At 42.6% G+C, this 16459-nt stretch overlaps 1 protein-coding gene across 1 annotated transcript in view; it reads left to right on the top strand.

The window, feature by feature from the left end:
* The first annotated feature begins 1685 nt into the window (after positions 1–1685).
* Positions 1686–16459, top strand: part of rpgrip1l (RPGRIP1 like) — a 33748-nt gene continuing 18974 nt past the window's right edge. The window contains exons 1-18 of the mRNA XM_036125607.1: positions 1686–1769; positions 3420–3521; positions 3668–3812; positions 4166–4479; positions 5902–6001; positions 6390–6533; positions 6611–6716; positions 7832–7978; positions 8084–8157; positions 9679–9818; positions 9950–10056; positions 10152–10202; positions 10280–10459; positions 10781–10898; positions 11955–12279; positions 12650–12777; positions 14247–14389; positions 15376–15706. Coding sequence (XP_035981500.1) covers positions 3434–3521; positions 3668–3812; positions 4166–4479; positions 5902–6001; positions 6390–6533; positions 6611–6716; positions 7832–7978; positions 8084–8157; positions 9679–9818; positions 9950–10056; positions 10152–10202; positions 10280–10459; positions 10781–10898; positions 11955–12279; positions 12650–12777; positions 14247–14389; positions 15376–15706 — 2641 coding nt within the window. The 5' untranslated portion in view covers positions 1686–1769; positions 3420–3433. The remainder of the gene's footprint in view (positions 1770–3419; positions 3522–3667; positions 3813–4165; positions 4480–5901; positions 6002–6389; positions 6534–6610; positions 6717–7831; positions 7979–8083; positions 8158–9678; positions 9819–9949; positions 10057–10151; positions 10203–10279; positions 10460–10780; positions 10899–11954; positions 12280–12649; positions 12778–14246; positions 14390–15375; positions 15707–16459) is intronic.

Raw genomic sequence — 16459 nt, 5'->3', positions numbered from 1 at the left:
TAAAACATTTTTCTGCATATGTCTGACCATGAAATCAAAAGTATTTTAAGCTCTACTGAAGCTTAAAATACGCACTAAATATGTGCTAAAAAGATTTAGCATTTCCTTATTTCTCTATTCCTTATAAGTTCAGTCCATTTACTTATTTGTGAAAGTGACATCAAAATGTACCTTTACAAGAGACTCCAAATTCTTTTTTTAACCCAGAGAGAAGACTGCAATGTTCTGTAAGAGTTCTTACAAAAATATCACTTTATTCTTTTGATTGTACAACCTTAGTCTCATAATTTCCAAAAAAGTGGGGTCACAGTGGCAGCCCACTGCTCCCCAAGTGGATGGATTAAATGCAGAGAACATTTCATGTGCAATGACATTTCATGTTGCAATGACAATAGGCATGATGAGATTATTATTATTTAACATGTAGTTGTGATGAAATGTGACACTTACATCCTGTGAGAGTAGTTTCAAAGTGCCGTAGTCTTTTTCACAAAATGGTAATTTTGATACAACTCCACTAAGTAGGTTTCTTGGGATAACCCTCTCATACATGAAAGTTTTCATGAAAAATATACAACACTAAACCAAACAAAGCCAAAGAAAAGACGCTGCTCCTCTGCTGCTATTTAAGCAAGTCCTAACCTGGAAACGCTTTGATATACTGAACATTGAACTCAAAAAGGGACGGAGCCCGGAGATGAAGGAACTGTACATCTGCGTTCCTCCTGTGTTCATCTCTGTATGGACACTTTTTACATGTCTGTAGTTTTTATTTTTTAAACTTGATGCACTTTTATCTCTAATTGTCTTGTGTACGTCTTGCATTATTTTTTATTCTGTTTGAGGTCAGGAACACTTGCATTTCTGTTGACAGGCACCAGTACCTGCAGACATACACCTACATTATGCGCTTCCACTTGCCCTGAAAAGTAACATGTACAGACCAGCCTCTCTGCTCTCTGTAAACCTGAATAAACTGCCTGACGCCTGATGCTTTGGGGAAATCTGCCTAAATTAGAATACGGAGGTAGAGATGACTGTACGAAGGTCCTGCATGCCCCATCAGATCATGCACTTGACAGCTGCTGCAAGGATGCTGGCATGGCCTGCTGAACACCAGCTTGGCGGGCATCATGAATGTGAACGCCAGACCAACTCCCTGACAGATTTCACTGCGTTACCAGGCGGCCGCTAGCTCGCAGAGGAGGGGAGGGGTCAAAGGTTGCAGCACACTGTGTCACGGCCCAGTGAAGTCTGACGTGTGGAGAGAACTCGTCCTTTCCAGCTAGATTGCTCATCTCAGGATGCAAAATTATATCCATCGGAGATTCATGAGACGCGTCTGACAGCCGGCCTGTCAAAATTGTGCGATATGGCACCTCTGCAGCACACTGCTCACATATGCATGTTAAAACTGTCAGGCTCTCATGACTTAAACATGATGAAAATCACAGGAGATAAAGGGATGCATGAATATTCAAATCATCAACAAACAGAAAAACAACATTTTTGCATTGTCAGCCGAAGTTTTCTATTTCACGTTAAAGAGCTTTAGCTAATCTAACATCACTGTTTCTATTCTAAAATCCAACTGTATCAATTAAAACAGAATGAAACACAAGAAACAAACGCCGTGAGCCGTAACTGTAGAAAAAGGACTACAATTCCCACAAGGCTTTTTCTTCTGCGCATGCGTCCTTGCGCCATAGCGACATGAAAGGTTTTCAGTAGCAACCGTCACTCTGAACGGAATAAAGTGTTTTTTAAAGGTAAGAGACATTCAAAAAGTACAAAAGATGTTACACATTGTAGATTATAGTAAACGACACACTTATTTGTGTCAAAAAAGGTCAAATAGGTTCTTAAATATTTGATCGATGGAGACTGTTAGCTTCGGCAGCTGTTAGCTTCAGTCTGATGATGGGGATAAACTAGTTTCTAAATAAACCTGTTTCTGCATTACCACAGAGCAATAACTGCTCAGATAGTTCAGGATCCCTGTCAAACAGAAGTTCCCATCTGCTGTCAGCCTGGGGGTTTAGCAACGAAATAAGTCATTAATTATAGCAGAGGTATCAAGGCTTAAACCGCATCCAGCTGGAATTTCATTATTATTTACAGATCAGGGTATGAAAAATAATGGAAAACTATTTGAATTGCATCGATAATGCATTGTTTTGCATCAATTAATCCATAGCTCCATTCATCCACATCTAAACCTGCTTCCATCTGTCTGTCCATCCATGAATGAATATGAATGAATGAACTGAAATGAATGAATTAATGATTTGTAATGTTTTTCATCAGCACAACCCACATACTCAACTCACGTTTCAACCTACAAATCCATTTATTACAAATGTGCCACCATTTCTATGGCAATAAATAAATAGTCATGTCCAGAAATGTTACAAGAAAGTTTAATGAAATACAAATATCCCTATTTATTGTGCTAAGTTTAATAACAGTTGATAAAGCTCAACTTTCAAAGCTCCCTGAAGTCAGACTTGGGGCGGGCTGTTTATATTATGAGAATCTGTCTGTAACACGTTAATATTATTCAGTTTTTAACTAAGTGAGACCGTAAAGTTGTTTTGCAGATACTTACATTGTTTGATGTTTGTATTTCAGTCCACAGTTACAGCTATTTCAAACTGATGTAATCTACATTTCTAACCCTCATTAAACAAGTCTGTCCGGATTCAATGAATGATGACATGTCAGTATTATTTCTTGGTATTGTTCCAACCTATAAAAAAAAAACTCCGCCCGATAATCAGGATTTAGCACACACAAAAAAAGAAAAACCCTGTCATTATTGAACATTTTATTGAAATTAAAGCACAATACATCAAAGCAAAAAAGCAGCCATACTGAATGCATGCTGAGAAGTCTCAGCTATATAACAAGAGGCTTAAGTGGTAAAAAAAAAAACTCAATTGTTTGCGTTTATCACACCTTTTGAACCACATATACAGGTTTAAGCAATTTAGGCATGGGCAATATGGACTAAAAACTTTAGTTTTTGGGGTATGTCAACATCAATATAAGCGTAGACTTTGTTGTTGCTGCAATAAATTAAAATTGTTATGCCGCTAAAAGCAGAATCCAGATAACAAGAAGCAGTACGACAATTGCTCACCCCAGCGCTGCATTTGTGCTGTTTGCTTTGTAAACCTTGGCCTTAAGACATTCTTGTTTAAAGAAGCCCTTTAGAAACGTTATTGTGATTTTTATTTGTGTCATTCTGTTAATGGTGATTGTAAAATGCTGTTTTTAATTCCCATTCTATCCTGGGGTTTGTTTTTTAGCCTTCTGCTCTGTAGCACTTTGAGATTTCTTTGAAATTTCCTTGAAGGGTTTGCAGCTGAATGATGCCTGTGGCTGATATCTGAGGGTTCGATGAAGTTTGTGTTTAGTTTCAGGCTGAAACATGTCCTACGTCCTCGATGAGACAGCTACAGACCTCCCAGTCAGAGACATGACTGTCAACCTATCCCGACTAGCTGATGCTCCACAAGGTGTGTGACGCGTGTCTTTTACATCAAAGCGTGTTGGTATTTTCAATGATCTCTCCAACATGTTCTATTCCTGTTTACTGAAACCTTTTATTACCCGGGCTGATATCTGTGATTGGTAAAAGCGTTCTTACTGATTCTCCTGGAAGATCTGTCCGTGCATCAGCACGCTCGGGAGCGGCAGAACGTCGGGAAGTTGTCCAGGGAGGAGCTGGAGGACCGATTCCTGCGTGTCCATGAGGAGACGCTGCAGCTCAAACAGCACGCCCACAAGCAGGATGAAAAGATTAAGAAGTGAGACACACACTCCAAACTGAGACTGATCTCCCATGCATACATTTTATTTTGTCATGATTTTGTTGGATTTGTTGGATTTTTGATGTACTTGAGTGCTCTGAAAAGCACGTTTAAATAGACTATATTATTATTATTATTATTATTATTATTATTATTATTATTATTATTATTATTAAACAGGTTTGGTTTAATCTGTTATTGTTTTCAACTGACTCTGTTCCACATAAAGGGACCATGTAAAATAATAACTGAATGTATTTACGCTTTTTTTTCTGCCTGTTAGACCATCTAAAAGTCTTGATAATTGGGTTTTATCTCTTACGCTCGCTGACTCTGCCCATCCCCCTCAGGTTGGGCACAAAGCTGATGAAGCTGGTGAAGGACCGTGGGCGGATGCAGCAGCTGGCTGCAGGTGTAGCACAGCCTGTCTCACGGTTTCGAGATGTGGAGATGGAGGAGATGGTGGAAGGACTCCAGGAGAAAGTCAGAGGGCTGCAGGCTGAGAACGAGAGGCTGAAACAGCGCCTCCTTGTGGCCAAACAGCAGATCCTCAACTCGCAGAGCCGGAGGCAGCCGCAGTATGAGCATGTGCAGCCCCGGGTGAACTCTGGCCTAAAGAAGCACAGAGATGATTCTTCATCTCCGTCGCCGACACGTCAGAGAAGTGAGTCCAGGCTGCCGTAGGATGGATCCAATTTATTTAAAGACAAACACATGCCGTAGACTATTAGCAGCTCCAAAAGTTTTTTTTTACCTGTTGGAGCTCCTGAATCTGCTCAGTTCAGACCAGCTGAATCGGTTCAGTTCAGACCATCTGAATCCATTCAGTTCAGACCATCTGAATCCGTTGAGTTCAGACCATCTCAATTGATTCAGTTCAGACCATCTGAATCCGTTCAGTTCAGACCATCTGAATCCGTTCAGTTCAGACCATCTGAATCGGTTCAATTCAGACCATCTGAATCGGTTTAGTTCAGACCATCTCAATCTGTTCAGTTCAGACCATCTCAATCTGTTCAGTTCAGACCATCTGAATCCGCTCAGTTCAGACCATCTGAGTCCGTTCAGTTCAGACCATCTGAATCCGTTCAGTTCAGACCATCTGAATCGGTTCAATTCAGACCATCTGAATCGGTTTAGTTCAGACCATCTCAATCTGTTCAGTTCAGACCATCTCAATCGATTCAGTTCAGACCATCTGAATCCGCTCAGTTCAGACCATCTGAGTCCGTTCAGTTCAGACCATCTGAATCGGTTCAGTTCAGACCATCTGAATCGGTTCAATTCAGACCATCTGAATCGGTTCAGTTCAGACCATCTGAATCAGTTCAGTTCAGACCATCTGAATCCGTTCAGTTCAGACCATCTGAATCCGTTCAGTTCAGACCATCTCAATCGATTCCTGAATCCGTTCAGTTCAGACCATCTGAATCCGTTGAGTTCAGACCATCTCAATCGATTCCTGAGTCCGTTCAGTTCAGACCATCTGAATCCATTCAGTTCAGACCATCTGAATCGGTTCAATTCAGACCATCTGAATCGGTTTAGTTCAGACCATCTCAATCTGTTCAGTTCAGACCATCTCAATCGATTCAGTTCAGACCATCTGAATCCGCTCAGTTCACACAATCTGAATCGGTTCAGTTCAGACCATCTGAATCGGTTCAGTTCACACCATCTGAAGCGGTTCAGTTCAGACCATCTGAATCGGTTTAGTTCAGACCATCTCAATCTGTTCAGTTCAGACCATCTCAATCGATTCAGTTCAGACCATCTGAATCCGCTCAGTTCACACAATCTGAATCGGTTCAGTTCAGACCATCTGAATCGGTTCAGTTCACACCATCTGAAGCGGTTCAGTTCAGACCATCTGAATCGGTTTAGTTCAGACCATCTGAATCCGTTCAGTTCAGACCATCTGAATCCGTTCAGTTCAGGCCATCTGAATCCGTTCAGTTCAGATCATCTGAATCAGTTCAGATCGGACCAACTGAATCGATTCAGTTCAGACCATCTGAATCCGTTCAGTTCAGACCATCTGAATCGGTTCAGGATCATAAAGTCATTCAGTATCTGTCTACTGCAGGTATGAGGAGTTTAGAAGGAGGTGGGAGACCTCCGACTGGCCAGTTGCCTCGTTACGGACACAGCCTGCTGGAGGAGGCCAGGGCTGAGATCCGCAACCTGTAAGTTCTCTTTCCTTTACAGCAATATTGCCCATGTTTCTTTTTCTATCCTCTGTAGATAGATGTGTGTCCATGTGTTTACCACAGCTTTGTTTAGTTAGTCTTACTCTTGGTCGCAAACCCACTCGTTAATTTCTTTACCAGCAGCTCTGTCACTTAATCTCAGGTAAACTGTGACCCACGGCTGTCTTTGGGCCATCGTTGGCAGTGGCATGAAGCTCTCAATCAAAAGCAATTTTCAGTCTTTGTCTGTGAAGCATTTTAACACAGGATCAATATCTACAAACATGACTGAAAATGGTATGACTTGAAGTGTTTTGTTATTTGAAAACGTTGACAGAAACGTCTCCTGTGTGCTGAAATGACTGGGTGTTAAATGGTGTTTCAGCGAGAACGTGGTGGAGTCTCAGCAGAGTCGCGTGGAGGAGCTGGAAGGTGTGTCCGAGCAGCTGAGGGAGGAGCTGAGGAGGAAGGAGGAGGAGTTCGAAGAGAAGCTCCTGCAGGCCCGACAGCAGCAAACCTCCACTCTCAGGTTTGTTTCTTCGTGGAGAAGAGTTGCCCTGACTGCAGTCTGAGCCGGTGGATGCAATCAGCCTGCTTTCCTCACAGGTCGCACGTCAGTAGCAACACGTCAATGATCAAACTGCAGAAGCAGCTGGCCGAAAGATCCAACACAGTGACAGAGCTGGAGGGTCGATATCGGCTGCTGCAGGAGGTGAGAGGTTTGATCAACTGATCTCAAACTTTAATGGCTTTTAAACAAAGTGTATACTTGTATGGCCTCCATCCCTCCAGGGGTGCTGGTGCCTACCTAACGCTGTCAATGGGCGAGAGGCGGGGTTCACCCTGGACAGGTCGCCAGTCTATCACAGATATTTCTATTGCCTATTACAGAAATAATTTCATTAAAGGAACAAATATGCACCTTAAATTATTAATTAAAAAATTAAGCATTCCGTGAAATATACAAAGTGCTACAATACATATTTAAAGCAAATTCTATTTAATTCAATTAAATTTTATTTACCGGTATAAAGCGCCAATTCATGAAACATGTCATCTCGAGGCACTTTACAAAGTTAAATTCAATCATATTATACAGATTGGTCAAAAATAAAAAGCTTAATCAGGATTGAAGCTAGTTGATAAAGTAATCTATGGCTGTAGCAATGTTTTCATTTCCAATTTAAAGGAGCCAACATTTTCTGCTCATCGCAGGTTATCAGGGAGTTTGTTCCAGAGCTGAGAAGCATAGACACAAAATCTTGAGTAATTGAGTAAACGGGTCTCTGACAACCTGAGGCATCTACAAAAATATATTTAGGCCCAAGAACATGAAGTGTCTCATAAACCAACACCAAAACATAGAATTCTATCTTTTTACAAACAGGAAGCCAGTGAAGTGATTTCAGAGCATCTAATGAAACTCCAAGATGTGATCCAGACTCAGTAAAGCATTTTAAACATTTGTTCCTGAAAATCTTCTATTGTTTAATAAGACAAAAATCATTGGTTCACATTGAGATTACAGCAAAAAGAGGTGTTAAAATAAATAAAACACTCAAGGTTTTGATCTGTTGTTTGTGGAACTTCTCCTTGTGCCATGTTGATGTTCCCCTGGGCAAGGCACCTGTGGATCTGTGTTTCAGTGATTAGTGGGACTAGGAAAGGCCTTTATAAAGTCAGTCTGCTGGATTATAAACTAATTCAAAACAGAGTTCAAAGATTTCCTTAGGTTAAACCAAGCTGCTGAACTCTTTAGAGTTTCATGGTTCTGGAGCAAGGGAACCTTAACACTGAGCATCAAAGCATCTCACGCGTGTTTTCCAGGCCCAGCGGACGCTGAAGGCGAGTAACGACGCAGCGATGGTGAAGTTGGGCGAGCTGACGGCTCAGCTGAAAGACGAGAGGACGAAGAACCTGGAGCTGGACAGAAAGCTGCGGACCGTGGACGTCACCAAGATCCAGGTGGAGCAGGTGAGATACTTCACACCTCAATAAACCTGCATCAGCTGAGCTTCTTCCATGGTTACAGCCTAGTCCCTGTGCGTGCTTACTTTTCTGACACAAGCTTTCCAACAGCTACAGGAGCGTGTCAGTGACCTGGAGCAGGAGAGGGACCTGCTGAAGGAGAGTAACGAGAAACTAATGAACAGGTGAGCGGAGGGAGAGGGGAACGGGTGATAAGATGAACAGGTGAATAGATGAGCAGGTCGACATGGAAGGAGGCGGACAGGTGTGCAGGTAGACAGGGGAGGAGGTAGACAAGGGGACAGGTAGACAGGTGGACAGGTGAGAAGGTAAACAGGTGGACAGGTGAGGAGGTAAACAAGTGAACAGGTAGACAGGTTAGCAGGTGGACAGGTGAGAAGGTGGACAGATAATGAGGTAAACAGGTGGACAGATGAGGAGGTAAACAAGTGAACAGGTGGATAGGTGAGGAGATAAACTAGTGGACAGGTAGACAGGTTAGCAGGTGGACAGGTGAGGAGGTAAACAAGTGGACAGGTGAGGAGGTAAACAAGTGAACAGTTGGATAGGTGAGGAGGTAAACAAGTGGACAGGTAGACAGGTGAGCAGGTAGACAGGTGAGGAGATAAACAAGTGGACAGGTAGACAGGTTAGCAGGTGGACAGGTGAGGAGGTAAACAAGTGGACAGGTGAGGAGGTAAACAAGTGAACAGTTGGATAGGTGAGGAGGTAAACAAGTGGACAGGTAGACAGGTGAGCAGGTAGACAGGTGAGGAGATAAACAAGTGGACAGGTAGACAGGTTAGCAGGTGGACAGGTGAGGAGGTAAACAAGTGGACAGGTGAGGAGGTAAACAAGTGAACAGTTGGATAGGTGAGGAGGTAAACAAGTGGACAGGTAGACAGGTGAGCAGGTAGACAGGTGAGGAGATAAACAAGTGGACAGGTAGACAGGTTAGCAGGTGGACAGGTGAGGAGGTAAACAAGTGGACAGGTGAGGAGGTAAACAAGTGAACAGTTGGATAGGTGAGGAGGTAAACAAGTGGACAGGTAGACAGGTGAGCAGGTGGACAGATAATGAGGTAAACAGGTGGACAGGTGAGGAGGTAAACAAGTGAACAGTTGGACAGGTGAGAAGATAAACAAGTGGACAGGTAGACAGGTGAGCAGGTGGACAGGTGAGAAGATAAACAAGTGGACAGGTAGACAGGTGAGCAGGTAAACAGGTGAGCAGGTGGACAGGTGAGAAGATAAACAAGTGGACAGGTAGACAGGTGAGCAGGTGGACAGATAATGAGGTAAACAAGTGAACAGGTGGATAGGTGAGGAGATAAACAAGTGGACAGGTAGACAGGTGAGCAGGTGGACAGGTGAGAGGATAAACAAGTGGACAGGTAGACAGGTGAGCAGGTGGACAGGTGAGGAGATAAACAAGTGGACAGGTAAACAGGTGAACAGGTGGATAGGTGAGGAGATAAACAAGTGGATAGGTGAGGAGATAAACAAGTGGACAGGTGAGCAGGTGGACAGGTGAGGAGGTGAACAGGTAAACAAGTGGACAGGTAATCAGGTCTGTTTGGTGAAACCGCTGACCTTTAAAGTTGCCGAGGTTCAGCCAACCTCTGACTTTAGATTTCTTCAGTTCTGTTGGGTCTGAGCTCAGGTGTGTCTCTCTGTGAACTCGTCCGTTTCTCTGCCGGTCCACAGCGCCTTCGATGGTTCCCTGCAGCAGAAGTGGCAGCTCCAGGAGCAGCAGCTGAAGTTACAGATCGCTCAGCTGGAGACGGCGCTGAAGGCCGACCTCATGGACAAAAACGAAATCCTGGACAAGATCAAGTGGGAAAGAGGTCTGTTTGCCGTCTCATTATGTGTCGGTTCAGCTGACCGAACAAACGCAGCAACCGCTGAGAGTTAGTTCAACCTCACCAGGTTAAATCAGCATAAAACCGACGTAAATCAATACATCTCTATGATTCAGAGAAATATGAGCGGCTGACAGAAGAAAACCAAAAGCTTCAGATTCAGTTTCTGGAGCAGAAGCAACAAGTGGAGGAACTGAATGAAATGCTGAAGTTCTACGGCAGAGTGAGCGCCTCCATCCACACTGTAACTCTTGAGGTCTGACCATTCAGAATAAAAAATGAGATCAATGCGATGTTCCTCCCTCTCTTCTTCCACAGGAGAAGGAATACGGCCCGGCTGAACTCACAGAGGCCCTGCTGCTCATCAAAGTAAGCAGACGCCAAACTTTGTGCTGTTGACACGTCGCTTCCCTTCCAGCAAAAGTAACACCCAGATCGTTTCTCAGAGGCGCAAGTCTCAGAAAAGCGGAGACCTGAGCTTCCTGGTGCCGGTGGATGAGGACGGGAGCGGCGGCACGGAGAGCTCCGTCAAGGAGCTGCGAGCTGCTCATGCCGAAACCATCCAGGAGCTGGAGAAGACCAGGAACCTCCTGAACATGGAGAGCCGGATCAGCAAAGACTACAAGGTGGAGAAGGACGCGCACAGACCAGGAAACATCTCTCCAGATTTATCCTTAATAACCCGATTCAAAAACAGTAAACAATGTGAGGATTGGTGTGAGAAAGCTTCTATAGGACCAGCTCAGAAACCTCTAGAGTCCAGAGAAGAAATGTCTCTGGGTTTCATTTCCTTAAGAGTACTGCTGATTAGAACGTAGGAGGGCACTGATTTCTACTTCATCCGCCTCGACTTTTGGTTTGACACCAAAGCCATTTTCTGTTTCCTATCGAAAGGGCTTTGCTGAAATAACTCGGCTGAATCTGTTTTCTGTTCTGCCGGTCTTCAGGCGGAGCTGGAGGCGGCTTTACGGAAGATGAGCAGCGATAAAGTTGAGTTTGAGCAGAAGCTGGAGCGCCAGGCCCAGCTGCTGGATGCCAGAGCCGCAAAGATCACCAAGCTGGAAGGTAATCATCTAAACGTCCAGCTAGAGCTGGTTTTAGCGCCACGGTGGAACTCGCCATTGTCGTTATGACCTAAGAGCTCAAACCAATGACTGAACGAAGGGCTGGACGATATAGAAAAAAAACGTATCCATAAAATAGAAATCATATTGATCGATAATTATCCACAAATTCAAAACATACATTTTAAGTGCAGTCCTGGTCACTTCATGCTGTTGCTTAGCAACCTATTTTTAGATAAAGAACTAACAAACATTAATTCAAACTCAATCCTTTACTCAACCAACTTTTTACCAAAACTGCGAATTTTTAAATAGGAAAAAAAAAACATGTGCTCTCTGAACTCTTTGAAGGGGGAGGAGCTTCCTGAGTCTGCACTGTGATTGGTTGGGAGGATGTAATGACTGTAATATTAACATACATAACTAGAATGTATAAGGAAGGAAAACTTTTATTCTATTGAACTTTTTATTGACCCTTTTTTCCTATCGATCGATATATATATATATTATTATTGAATTATCGTCCAGCCCTTAACTGAACCCGCAAAAATATCAGAAAATTCACATCACCTCAGGAGTCACACACATCGGATGTAGTACAGAATAAAATGTATAAAGTCAACAAGCTTTAAGAACATTTCATGATCTAAGAAAATAAAAGCTTTAGTTTTAGAGCAGCGTCGTGACTTCTCGTCACTATAGGTTCTCCCTAGCAACCATTCATCATCTTACTGACGTTAATACAAGCCGCCTACAGGATGTAGAAGCCCAAAGCTACACCCGCCATCATTTGAGTCGGGTTCTGCAGCGTCAGACACACCTACGCCCCCTTCTCAGAGTTGCTTAAAACGCCGAGAGATGTCACTAGATATCCGCTTAGATTTTTATCATTACACAACGTTTAGTTAATTAATAGAAGAAAAAAAATGTGTTCGCTGGGGTGAGCTCATCCTGAGCAGCTTCTCTGTCCCTGTCTTTCATAAACAAAGTTTGGATGTTAACTTGTTCTCCCAAAGCTTCGTTTGCCCTTCAGCTCAGTATTTTCTCTGCCTCCCAGGTCAGCTCAGGGACATCGCTTACGGCACCAAGCCCTACGTCTTCAAGCCGGACCTGACGGGTGAAGATGAGGCGGAGCTCCCTGATGAAGCCGTCGATCTGCAGCGTGGAGAAAACCTCCTGGAGCTGCAGATAGTCGGAGCCACGCTGTCTCCTACTTCCCTGCAGGTTCTCGGTGATGGGGAGCCCTCCACCTTCTGCACCTACGCCTTTTACCTGTTCGACACGCACTCCACCCCGGTGGCCACAGGCCGCAGTCCCACATACGGTTTCACCTCAAAGTACGTGGTCAGCATGGACGAACACTTCATGGACTACCTGCACAGGTACGCTACTGTGGCATTTTTACATTTCAACCATAATAAGACTGAGTTGATGACTTGTAGTCAGAACGGCCGGTGCGTTTTCCTCTGGTGTAGATTTTGGACGTCTGGCAGGTTGCAGAAAGCCTGTTGTCACAATCCTTGGTTTTATAAGTGGCAGCGGTTTTAGACTGGATGGCGGATGAGTGCAATAGTGAAATCCATCTATTTCTTACCTTATGTGACCGGTCAAAATAAAAAGCATGTTGCCAAAAAAACTGCATTGATTTATTTGAACTATTCTTTTTTTTTATCAGCATTTTGGAAAGGTGCCTGCTGTTTTTGAAAGCGACTTATGATTAAAGTTGGCTTGACTCGGCTTGGCTTTGCGCAGGAGCCCGGTCACGGTGGAGCTGCATCAGGCGCTGGGGGTGGACTGGAGGACGCTGGCGACGGGTCAGCTGCGGCTGCAGCAGCTGCTGGACCGGGAAGGGAAGGTTTACGGCACTATCCCGCTGGTCGGTGAGTCGCGGAGCTCTTAAATACAAACGTGCAATCAGTTTAGTTTGCAAAACAGTCACTAAGAAAGACGATGTGTTTAACCGTGTGTATAAATGAGTCGTTATGCGTGCGTATATTACCAGATACCCAGCAAAAAGCACCTGGATCTTAAAGGTCAACGCTCTTTGACTGAAGGCTGGTGGTAACTGTGGGGCAGGAGAGGAAATAGGAATCAAAGCAACCTGCTGCACAGCTGGCTGTTCAGAAATGAGGACAGGATTATAATGAATGACATTTCTGTTTATCTGACCTCTAAATACTTATAAGACTCTAGTGGAGAATTAAAACTTCCTTTAATGCAGGTTTTTCATACATAGGTCTACTGCTCAACCCACAGATCAATTTTCCTCACCAATGTTGTTATTTACCAGGAATCATTGTTACAACAAAGAAGATGTAGACTAAACACAAACTTTCTGATTTTTTTTTTTTTTTTTACTAAGTTTAAAATTTATTCTACTCCAATTCAAACCAGTAATTCAGATTCATACATAATTACATATAATTCAGTGAACTCTAAATTATTCAATGATCCAGGCAGATTCAGTTCATCTTTTAATGCCTATCAGCATTGGCGCACCGAGGGCCCCTGTACTGAAGACTTAATACTAAATAAATTTCTTATGATGTCATGGGCAGGAACATAAATCGTAACTGGTTGGTCCCCTGGGCCTATGTAGTTTTTTTACCATTATATTTTTCTTTTAGTAATAATTTTTTAAATGAATGTGTTTCACTTTTAGCTTCAGCAGCATTGAGACAGGATCACAGTTTTTAAGGGTCTGCACACTGCAAAAACAAATAAAAAATAAAAAAAATTTCTTAACATGAGTGTATCTGTCCTTGATTTGAGCATGCAAATAAGATGATTTGCCAATGGAATAAGATTTTTGCACTTAAAATGGGAACAACTCATCTCCATCATCTTATTTCAAGTGCAGGAAATCTAATTATCTTATTTTAGGGATCAAAATACTCATTCTATTGGCAGATCATCTTATTTACCTGCTCAAATCAAGGACAAATACAGTAAGTTCAAGAAAATGTGACTTATTTTTAGTTCCGATTTTGCAGTGCAACCTGCAGCACCAGAGCCACAAGTGGCTCTTCGGCTCACTTAATACATCAAATGATTAAATTTTGCCCAGTTTTTCCTGGTTTAATTATTTTATTTCGGTGCCACAATGAAAAAGACCCCCTGGTAAATTTGGTCTAGAACCACCCACTGCCTATGGTGTACATAAGGAAGTTCAGCTGATTGCATTGAGTCACTGATTCTTCATCGAGCCCTCCTCCTAAGAAAGCAACAGAGACTGGTGGAAAGGAACAATCCCTTCATTCCTTTTATCCTGATTCTTAATCCTGGTACGGTCTGTTGGTTTGGATTTAGTTTTTCTGTATAAAAAGTGTTTTATGCGCCCTATGATCAGGAAGCCACGAAGAGGCCCGGAGCTTCGGATCCCTGGATTACTGGCTCCGACTGAGGATTCCCATGACGGAGACGTTGAGATTGTACCGTGAGAAGCTGAAGGCAGTCGGCTACATCCAAACGGCTCTCAGTGAAAGCTCACAGGTGCCGTTACGTCACATCGCTGCAGCAGGAGCAATCAACGGCTCATTGTTTCTTCTTTAAGTGTTTTTAATCTCTGGATAAATATATAAAGTGTGGAAAAATGCAGATATTTGACTTTATCAATTGTTTCAGTGACAAATATAAAAGTTGATCCTGATGTAAAACCACAGATACACACAGACGCTCCATCCATCCATCCATCCAACTAACGAACAATTAATCCATCCATCCATCTCTCCATCCATCCATCCAACTAACGAACAATTAATTCATCCATCCATCTCTCCATCCATCCATCCATCCAACTAACGAACAATTAATCCATCCATCCATCTCTCCATCCATCCATCCAACTAACGAACAATTAATCCATCCATCTCTCCATCCATCCATCCAACTAACGAACAATTAATCCATCCATCTCTCCATCCATCCATCCAACTAACGAACAATTAATCCATCCATCCATCCATCTCTCCATCCATCCATCCAACTAACGAACAATTAATCCATCTATCTATCTATCTATCTATCTATCTATCTATCTATCTATCTATCTATCTATCTATCTATCTATCTATCTATCTATCTATCTATCTATCTATCTATCTATCTATCTATCTATCTATCTATCTATCTATCTATCTATCTATCTATCTATCTATCTATCTATCTATCTATCTATCTCTCCATTCATCCATCCATCCATCCATCTCTCCATTCATCCATCCATCCATCCATCCAACTAACGAACAATTAATCCATCCATCCATCCATCCATCCATCTCTCCATCCATCCATCCATCCATTGTGTACAATGTTTAAATTGATAAAAACCTGCTCATCCCGGCAGGTTTTATCCGCAGCTTATTTAGCACATTTCTTGACCAGTCTGTATAATCTGATTGAATTTGACTTGAATTTAATTTAATTTAATTTAATTTAAAAACCTTCTGTATCTCTTATAACTTTTCTGACCTCTGCAGCCGACCAGCAGCAGCAGGAACGAGCTCGTCATCACCGTCCGGCGCTGCAGAGACCTTCAGTCTAGGAGCTCCCAGCAGCCAAGTCCCTACGTCGTCTACAAGTTCTTTGACTTCCCCGATTATCCCACGGCCACCGTGGACGACCGCAACGACCCAGAGTTCAACGACCTGAAATCCTACCCCATCCTGATGGACGAAGAGCTGGACCGCTACCTGCTGACCGAAGAGCTTCAGTTCTACGTGTTCGACTACAAAGAGGAGCAGATGGACACATACCTGGGGAAGGCCAGAGTGCCGCTGCTCTCGCTGACCCGAGATCCAGAGGTTTCAGGTGAGATTCAGGCGGGATTGGGGCTGGATTACTGGAATTAAATTCAGTTTAGTTCAGTTCAATTAGATAAAATAACACTTTCATAATCCTGAAGGGAGTTAAACTATAGATGGTTACAGCTGTGGTGAGGAAGGGTCTATTAATGCTGTGGCTCTGAAAACGCTCGGCTCCTAGGTTACTGCTCTGCAAAAAGGAACTAAAAGTAAGTAAAATTTTCTGGAAATGAGTGTATTTTTCCTTGATTTAATCAGCGAAATAAGACTATTTGCCAATGGAATAAGATTTTTTTGTACTTAAAATAAGAACAATTAATCTCCATCGTCTTATTTCAATGGCAGGATATCTAAATGTCTTATTTTAGGGATAAAAATACCCATTCCATTGGCAAATAGTCTTATTTAGCTGCTCAAATCAAGGAAAAATACATCATTTCAAGAAAAAGGTACTTACTTTTAGTTCCCTTTTTGCAGTGTGTGTTCTAAAGAGAATAATACACTGCAAAAACGGAACTAGAAATAAGTAAAATGTTCTTAAAATCTATGTATTTGTCCTTGATTTGAGCAGGTAAATAAGATGATTTGCCAATGGAATAAGAATTTTGCACTTAAAAATGGGAACAACTCATCTCAATCATCTTATTTCAAGTGCAGTATGTCTAATTATCTTATTTTAGGGGTCAAAATACTCATTCCATTGGCAGATAATCCTATCTACCTGCTCAAATCAAGGATAAATACAGTAACTTTAACATTT

Source organism: Fundulus heteroclitus, chromosome 2 (assembly GCF_011125445.2).
Source record: "Fundulus heteroclitus isolate FHET01 chromosome 2, MU-UCD_Fhet_4.1, whole genome shotgun sequence".
Taxonomy (NCBI): Eukaryota; Metazoa; Chordata; class Actinopteri; order Cyprinodontiformes; family Fundulidae; genus Fundulus; species Fundulus heteroclitus.
Note: the sequence above shows the minus strand (reverse complement) of the source record. Positions and strands in the feature narration are given on the sequence as shown.